Source organism: Solanum tuberosum, unplaced genomic scaffold, assembly GCF_000226075.1.
Source record: "Solanum tuberosum cultivar DM 1-3 516 R44 unplaced genomic scaffold, SolTub_3.0 scf00074, whole genome shotgun sequence".
NCBI lineage: Eukaryota > Viridiplantae > Streptophyta > Magnoliopsida > Solanales > Solanaceae > Solanum > Solanum tuberosum.
In genome coordinates, this window is record NW_006238998.1 from 1223779 (window position 1) to 1233303 (window position 9525).

At 37.9% G+C, this 9525-nt stretch overlaps 1 protein-coding gene across 6 annotated transcripts in view; it reads left to right on the forward strand.

Annotated features, from left to right (window-relative positions):
• LOC102590294 (WD repeat-containing protein 91 homolog) overlaps positions 1-9525 on the forward strand; it is a 44963-nt gene that overhangs the window by 13272 nt on the left and 22166 nt on the right. The window contains exons 3-9 of one of the 6 annotated variants that reach the window (XM_015308020.1): positions 282-423; positions 492-721; positions 782-840; positions 1018-1112; positions 4835-4937; positions 5080-5174; positions 5284-5346. In XM_015308020.1, the coding sequence (XP_015163506.1) occupies positions 282-423; positions 492-721; positions 782-840; positions 1018-1112; positions 4835-4937; positions 5080-5174; positions 5284-5346 (787 nt within the window). The remainder of the gene's footprint in view (positions 1-281; positions 424-491; positions 722-781; positions 841-1017; positions 1113-4834; positions 4938-5079; positions 5175-5283; positions 5347-9525) is intronic. The other 5 variants (XM_006345671.2, XM_006345672.2, XM_015308022.1 and 2 more) reach the window with 5 other exon arrangements.

Sequence of the window (9525 nt, forward strand, 5' to 3'; positions counted from 1 at the left end):
CTTTCCAAAAGAGGAATGATCGTGTTCCCATATTTAACAATGTCCTAATTCTTAATACTAAATAATTTGTTTGAGAGGCATTTAGTGTTAAGTCAGGGATGGTGTAACTCCTTGTTTGGTCTATTTGGACTTGGCTGCTTAAAGAATTAGTTTCACTCGTCCTGATGCATGTCCTTGATTATAGATGGTATTACGTGCTTGCAGATGATTTCTTTTTAGTTGTCACCCATTTGTTTTCTTTACCATTGTGCCTCCATTGAGTTTCTCCTTAGCTATATCACGTATCCCTGCATTAATGAAGATCAGTTCTGAAAGGAATATGGTGAGTCGCCTCAAAGGAGACATCAAGCAACTTAATTTCAAACTTGCGCAACTTCAAGTATCGTTGGAGGAGAAAGAGACTCAGCTGCATCAGTTAAGGAGGTGACAGCTGTTACAATTTGTTCTTACTGAAAATCTTGAAGTCTACTAATTGCATTATTTGATCTCAGTAATTCTTTGTTAGCAACGGAAGTCATTGTTGGGACTGACAGCTCATCAAATCCTCTTGCTGGTTCTGGGGAACCCACAGTTTTCGTACCGGCGTCATCTCATGTTATTTGTGTCTCTGCAAGTGCACAAACTGGTGAAAGAGAACCTAAACACAGTGAGGATAGCAGGCCTGATGATACTCAAGTTTCAACTTCTAAAATTAGTAATCACAGTGGTCAGAGTGAGAGAAGTGATGCCTTCTTCTTATGATTCTGATTCTGAGATGAGCTATTATGTGATCTTTCAACAGACGCTGGAAATGATGCGCAGCGAGAAGAAGAATTCCCTGAAGTGAGAGTGGACTTCCAGGTAGACTCTTAATTAGCCTGAGTTTTCAGTTTTTCTTCTCCCTAATTACTTCAGCATCTCCTGTCTTAATTTTCTGTTCATGCTCATCATAAAGTCATAGACATAAAATCTATAATTGTTCTTCCTTTCGGGAACTGAGGTGGGGTTAATTGATTGTTCTGCAATAATATTTTACAGGAGACATTCTTAGGCCACACAAGTCCGATAAGTCGTTGCCGTTTTTCTGCTACTGGGGACAATGTTGCTAGTGCTTCTGTGGATGGGACAGTCAGGTATATTCTCTTAGCTGACATGCATTCTCGTATAAATGTTTCTGAAAAATTGCTTTTTTTGATCTTAAAACAAATGTTTCTGAAACATGAAGAAATTTTGTGTAGTACCATATCCACAGAGTTAAAGAAAGTTGGAGTTCGAAGTACCGTATCATTTTGATTTAATTTTGTAATAATGCATTTCCGTAAAATAATAAATAATTACGTCCTCTGGCGGCGTCTCCCTTTCATTCTTTCACAAAAGGGTACAATCAAAAGAGGGGGATTAAACATCCTTACCTCACAATTCATGCAAAGTCTATACAAAATATTACTAGACAATTTCATCCTCCTCCATGTATACAATAATACACCATGAAGCAACAGAAGAGAAGAGACTTCCATTCTCAAAAAAAGAGTTCTTCCTTGTTTACTCCTTATTGCAGCCATCTGGATGAAGTCCAAACTCTATGGCTCTTTGCCTTGTTCTGGTAAATCCTAAGGAGAAGTTATTGATCTGGAAAATGGTGGATTCCGCAATTACATTGCTCGGCTGAGCTTTTCTAATGGTATCCTGCATCTGCAATGCTGTATTACTCTTTCCTGCAGCATATCTATGACTATAAGAGAGTCACATTCTAGTATGATGCAAGTAAAACCATTCTCTGTATACCAGTTCATGCCAAAGAGAACTGCTTTTACATCAGTCATGTTGCTACTGCCTCTTCCCAAACACAATAAAATGCTATGTTCATGAATCCTTACCCCTACATATCCTCCTGCACCAGATATTCCTTCCATGTTCTTGTTACCATCTGTCTTGATTTTAAACCAAGTATCAGGGGGCCTTTGTCCATTTCACAATTGCACATTCAGTTATAGGATCAAGTTCCATAATTTCTTCACAAATTCTGTTCCGACTAGAATCCAATGTACTGCTGCTCCTAGTCATATTTTAGTAAGGAATTGAAAAGCTGATGAGTGATAAAGGATATTTTATTTGATGGAACAGAGGGAGAAGGATGATTCCATTTGGTAGGTAAGGTAAATGTTACCAAACCTTTTAGGCAAACAATTATGGAGGTTTGCACATGAAGACCAAGTCATGTGAAAAATGATGATTCAGGAAAAATATAGGGGTAGTTGATAAAGTGAACCTCTGAGGGTATCACCACCTCATATGAAACTAGTGTGTGGAAGGGAATTGTGAAAGATTAAAGAGAAGTTCTTTAACTTCATTACTTTTGCAATCGTTAATAGTAGATGTCTTATTTTGGTTGGATATTTTGTGTGGTGGTACAACTCCTAAAATTCTATAACACTATAAAGCTGAATAAGATGTCAAGGAAGGAGATCAAGTATTGTGTGACTTCTCTTTCAGAAACCGGTTAAAAGTCCCACAACATATTTGAGGGGATTAATTGAACCGTTTCCTATCGAAGATCTACTGATGTAAACAGTATGGGGAGGTTGATAGATTGCTAAGGGAAGCTATGGGGAGTCTAAGACTTTAAATTGTTTCGTCTCTTTCCTTTGGTGACTTCTTTGTTATACAAGACCTCAGAACAGGAAGGATAATTGGGAAAGGGCATGAGTCAGATGGACATTATCATCTTAGTTCTCACAAATCCACTACAGTTTGTTCAATCTCCGACTCTCCAAGTTTAATCTACAGACGATTGGGACACCCTAGTTTGTCCAAACTTCACAAGATAGTACCTAGCTTGTCCAAGTTATCTTAGTTAGATTGTGAGTCATGTCAATTGGGGAAGCACACCCGAGTCCTAATAATCATGCAGAGTCTCTTTTTCATTTAGTTCATTTTGATACTTGGGGTCCTAGTACAGTTAGTTCAACATTGGGTTTTAAGTATTTTATTACTTTCATTAATCATTACTCAAGGTGGTGCACTTGGATGTTCTTAATGAAAGATCGTTCTGAGTAATTTTTCATATTTCAAACTTTTTGTGCTAAAAAAAAATCAGTTTGGTGTTTCTATTCACACTTTTCGTACTGATAATGCACATGCATATTTATTATCTTTTAAACAATTTATGTCTTCCCATGGAATTCTTCATCCGGCATCTTGTCCTTACAGTGCACCACAAAATGGGGTCGCAAAGAGAAAAATAGGCATATTGTTGAGACTGCACACTCTTCTCATACAAGCAAATGTATTGCGTTTTTTCGGGGGATGCAGTGCTCACCTCTTGTTATTTGATTAACCTTATGCCTTCCTCTTCTATTCAAAATCAGGTACCTCATTTTGTTTTGTTTCTTTAGTCAACCTTATTCTCTCTTCCACCACATATCTTTGGGACACATGCTTTGTCCATACACTCACTTCAAGAAAAGATAAATTCACTCCCGATGCTCTTAAATGTGTTTTTCTCGATTATTCAAGCGTACAGAAGGGATATCTATGCTTCTCACCTAACCTCAGTGATACCTTATGTCTGTTCATGTTACTTTTTTTTGAAGGTCAGACCTACTTTAATATCCTCTTCTATTGAACAATTAAGCATTTCAGAGGTTCTACCAATTCCGTCTTTTGGGGATCCCACCATAGTCTATCCTTCCATGTCATCTCCTAACTCTATCTTCCTCCTCTGCACCTCCACCACTATTGACCTATCATCGTCGTCCGCGCCCAGATGATTCATGCCTGCCATCGGTATCCTTGCTTGCAGAGGACTTGTCTAAACAATGCCCTTCTATTGGGACTGGAAAAGGTAATCAATCTCCTTGTAATGTCATAGGATTTAAACCCTGCATTATAATAAATTCCATCTTTCCCCATATCTATTGAAAAGTACGGTCAGAGCAGCAGGAGAATTTCTCCCCTAGAGAGTGAAAAATTCAAAAACGGAAAAAACTAACAACCTTGAAAAACATGCCTGAGAGCATTTTTAAAACTCTTTGCTGAATACTTGCTGAATAAAGTGCCAATTCCTTCTCCATGTTAATTGACAGGGATCTGCCTAGAATAATGCAAGGTTATGATAAGTGTTATCAAAGGCGAAAAGCGCAAAAAAGCTCTATAAGGTCCGTGAGGGCTTTAAGCGCAAATAAAGCGTGGGCTTTAATGAAAAAAGGCGTAAAGGGAGAAAATAACACAAATATATATATGTTTAGTCCAAGACTAATAATTATTAACATGAATGACAAATATATGACCAAAGAAATTGAATTTTTTTTATGATAAAGTGAATTATCAATTATTTAGTGTCACTTCTTCATACGAGGCTCATTGGCAAGGAAAGGTTTTCCTTAGAACCTTGATGACGACACTGAAGCGCACATAAAGCGAGGCGAAGCGCTCAACACGTTTTGAGCCTCGCTTCAGGGCTTAAGCGCGCCTTTGATAACACTTATGATTAGCCGTGGGATGAAAAAGCTGGAGACTAGAATAAAATACTATGCAAGGATACTTTTCGTTGTACTTTTTGGCTAATTTAGAGAAAAAATAATAGAATTTTCAAGGTTGAACAAAATTCTATGAGGAAATTTAAGAGCTCCATTGTTTTTCATTTGATCTTTTCTCTGGGATCAATCTTCATTCTGTCATTCTTTGGAGTAGAAGGATATGGTATAGACATAGATGATTGGATTCTGCGGGGTTTGATGTATATCCACACTCTGTAGAGTGACACCATCTTGGTGTACTGTCGTTGAAACTTTTTGACTTGCCAACAAATTATGCTATCCTGATCTTGTATTGATATTAATGTATTCTGATGAAGGATATGGACATATGACTCATCAGCACCAACATCAAGAAATGCAACCATCTATTGTGGGGCAGAGATCATGTCACTTGAGTGGGAGTGCAAATCTGACCGACTGGTATAGACACTATCAATATAGTAGACATACATTATTAGGTTCCATGATTCTTGTTTCTTTTTCATGTTAATTGGTATAGTTGCTAGCTTCAGTACTGGATTAGTTCTAAAGCTTCTGGAACTAATGTTCATCTTGAGAAAAGCTTCTCATAGGCACAGCTGATGGAGGAATCAAAGCATGGAATGTTGATGCTAAACGTGTTGTTTGTGATCTTAGTTGCACAGAAGCATTCCCAAGGTTCCAAACACTCATGGGATTTACTCTCTTCTTTCTGAAAAAATGAAATACTTGGACACTGTCTTACTTGTTCTTTTATCCTTACCATTTCATGTTTTCCCGGATACAGCGTGTTGGATTTAAAATGCAGCCCTGTGGAGCCAATTTTCGTATCTGCTGCTGCATCGAGATGGTAACTTGTACTTCTACCTTTCTCTTGTACTTTCTCCATGTACTTTTTTGATCTATAGCTCTCTATCTATTATCTTGATGTCCTGATATGTATAAGTTAAAACTTAAGAATGTATAACTTAGATGTCCTGCTATGAAGAAGTTATAGCTTAGATTTTTTTGTCACAATTCCTCTGCTTTAAGCAATTTTAGAGAAATAGTTGTGAACTGAAAATTCTTCTATTAATAACTAGTATGTGCAGGCTACAGTTCTCGGTATCTAGTTTTCTTTGTTTAGGACCATCTAATTTCAATACTAATAAATAGTTCCATCTTTAAGAACAAATGATGGGGTTCTTCAAATCTCACACTTATCCCTACATGGGTATACAAGTCCCTAACAAGATTAAAAAAATTTCTTGGGCATGCAATCATGGCTTCAATGTCCATGTTATAGGAGGCAATCATGAATTGTTGTTGTAGAAAGCAGAGGAGAAAGAGAATGTCAATGCACACGAATCATATAAATTGACCAGATTTGAAGGTTTGTCTCACGTCTGGAGCCTAGATTCTCGGTGTGGCTGGCACCTGATGCCATTGCTGGCCTAGATTCTCAACTACATATCTGGGGATGCCACTGGGTAACAACTACAAAGAACTAGAAATATAGGATGTAATTGTGGAGAAGACTGAGAAAAAGTTAGCCACCTGGAAGACACAATACCTATCTCTGGGAGGAAGAATAACAATGATCAATTCTGTCTTAGATGCTCTCCCTACTTATGTTATGTCTCTCTTTCCCTTACCTGCTTAAGCGGAAGATAAATTAGATAAACTAAGGAGAGATTTACTTTGGTTGGGAAACAAGGAAGGAAAGGGCACTCACTTGGTCAAATGACAAATTGCTCAACTAAGCAAGAAATCGGGAGGTCTTGGCATTAAGAATCTAGGTCTGCAAAATAGGTGTTTACTGTCAAAATGGCTATGGAGGTTTGGTAAAGAGGGGCAGGCTCTGTGGAAGGATATTATCGTTAGCAAGTATGGACTAACTGATTCATGGACCTCCAACATTGTGACCAGCACCTATGGGGTCTCAGTTTGGATGTCTATCAGAAATTTGTGGCCAAAACTAGCTAGGAACATATGCTACAAGGTGGGTGAGGGGATTAGGATCCTTTTTTTGGAAAGACAAGTTGGATAGGACAGAACTCCCTCATGGAGGACTTTGCAAATTTGTACTCTTTTTGTAACAACCCTGGAGCATCTATTGCTGAGATGTAGTCTCAGCAAGGGTGGAATATAACCTTTAGGAGGCTCTTAAATGACTGGGAAGTGGATAGAGTGGCCGACTTACTGCAAAGGTTGGAAGATTTTCCGGGACTCAACACTAATCCTGATGCAATCATATGGAAACATGATAGCGATGAGGAATTTTCTGTTGGAAGTACAAAAGAGACCTGGCAACACATCCGGGGGGCATTTTTGGACCTTGGAAACAAATCTGGAAGTCCAGCACTCCAACCAAGACAGTGTTTCACATGGTCGGTGTGCAGAAAGGCATGCCTGACTCAAGAGAGATTGAAAAAAATAGGATTCCAGATTTTTTCTAGGTGCTTCTTCTGCCATGAAAAGGAGGAAACAAACAACCATTTGTTCCTTCACTGTAGAGTGACGGCCCAGAGATGGTATATGTTTCAAAGCCTTATCCAAGATCCTTGGGTGGTGCCTGAGCATACTTGCAGACCTACTAAGCTGTTGGATGAGAAGAGGGGGAAGTAAAACACAGAAAAAATGGTGGAATCTAGTTCCATCTTGAATATGGTGGTCAATTTGGAAGGAAAGAAACAATAGATGTTTTAAGAATATTACTAACCCAATGCAGAAAGTAAAAGAAAACTGCATTAATACTCTATATTTTTGGTGTAAAGAAGAGGGTATATATGAAGTAGATCAGTTAGTAGATTTCCTAGGCTCTTTGTAATCATGACTACTTTGCCTTGGAATTTTTGTTTGGTTGCCAGCATACCCTCATTGCTGATGAATACAACTTTACCATTCTAAAAAAATAGAAGAACTCTTGAAAATTCCAACCTTCCTATCCACGACAGGCTTTTTTTGTAAGACTAATGTATGAAATCCATAAGGGAACATTGGAGAGTCAAGCGGAACTCGAAAATCATTCTCCACTCTATGCAAAAATTATATCAAAGAGCGAATGAAAACATTAAGACTGACCACTTAGAAACTGGTTGTATCTCTTGTAGATGAAGTTGGAGTATATATAGTTTTATCAATGGAAACTCTTCAAATTCTTTAACTTAAAATTAAAAAAGAGAAGCTGTTTAGAAATGCTTGGACTTCCACCTAGTAACTCACTGCAAGTTATTTCATTCACTTGAATGACTTTTTATCTTCCATTACATCTTTAAAGCACATTTGAATACTTTAAAATTGATTATCTAATTAATTATTAGAACATATTTTTACATTTGTACATAAAAAAGAGTAGAAATAGTAACCCTTCGGGGTGGCCCAGTGGTTTGGGATTGGGACTTCCATGTTGGAGGTCTCAAGTTCTAAACCCCTTGCCAGCGAAAGCAAGGGGTTTGCCTTCTGGGTCGAGCTCGTCGCACCGGGCTTGCCTAGTGCGGGTTACCTCTCCTATGTGGTTTACAAGCTATTGCATAAGAGCGGGGGTTTTACCCTGTGCGCACCCAAAGGGTAGCGGCTGCAGGTTTCCCTTGTCATCAAAAAAAAAAAGAGTAGAAATAGTATTTAGTGAAGGGTAAAATGGTAATCCAATTTGGAGGTTAGGAGCTTCCCACTTATAATAATAATAATAATATATATATAAAAAAAAATATGATATGATGATTATGCTATTTGATTCTTCAAGTTCATTAGTATTGTGGTTTTCCTTACTTTGGTTATCTATACTAATTTTACTGTTAGTACCGCTCTTTCTCTATTTTTTTTTGACCAAAGTTTCTTACTCTTTCAACTCATTATGAATGTTCTGTGAAATGATATTCTTGAATCGAGGGTCTATTGAAAACAACCTCTTTACCTCAGAAGAGTAGGGGTAAGCTGTAAGGTATGTGTACACCCCACCCTCCCTAGACCCCACTTGTGGGACTGTACTTTCTTTAATTTTATTTTCATCATAGTAAGTTGCAACTCATTTAGACCTGTTTTGTAAAATGATTTTCTTATGCCGAGGGTCTATAAAAAACAACCTCTCTATCCCACAAAGGTAGTGGTAAGGTGTGTATGCATCCCACCCTTCTCAGAACCCACTAGTGAGAGTATACTTTCTTTAATTTCTTTTTACATCATAGCTTATACTCTTACAAGTTGATGTTTGCGTAATCAAGACGAAACTTTCGATGCAAGTGTCTATGATCGTACAATAGTTTAGTAACCCAACCAAGGGTTGGGATCGTTCCCAAGGGAGTGGTTTTGAGAATTAATAGAAAAATAAAATTTAGTTCTAACTAGTCGTAGCTAAAGACATTAACGATTAAAAACATTGTAAATTAAAGGGGACACAAGAGTGTCAATTAACAATGGGGGGTTTTGTCACAAGTAAGGTAAATACAACAAATTAAACAAGGATTTCTAAGTAATGAGAGGGAATCATTTGGATGTGACGGGAATACGGGTTAACCTAGATTATTGGGTACATGCTTTCGATAGAAGATTCATAAAATAATTGTGAGTAGGCTAAACTTTAAAGGGGATAAGCTCTCTCTCGAGCAACTTACCCCGTTTCAAATGCGTTCCTCTCGGACATCCACTTGCCGCATGAAGACCAGCCTACGCCTTAACCCACTCACTCTCTCGAGCTGAGTGTGTGGGAATGAGACTAGGATTCACTCTCTCGAGCTGAACCACATGTCGACCCACTCCCACCGGCCATCAATTTAGTAGTTTTAGTTTTACGACCTCTCTCTCGAGCAAGCCGAAAACACATAAATAAACTTGTATTTGCAACTACAAATTCATTAAATTCATCTACAACTATTAAACGAAATCACGATTAAACTATCAGCAAGCAAGACCCAACAATTATCTTAACCCATATTCGCTAAATCACACCCCAAGAATTGGGGTTTTTAGCCACACATGTATAAGAGATAGAAATTTATACCAAATTGAGCTCGCATTCAACTAGGTATGAAGATTTAATTCTTGATACAGA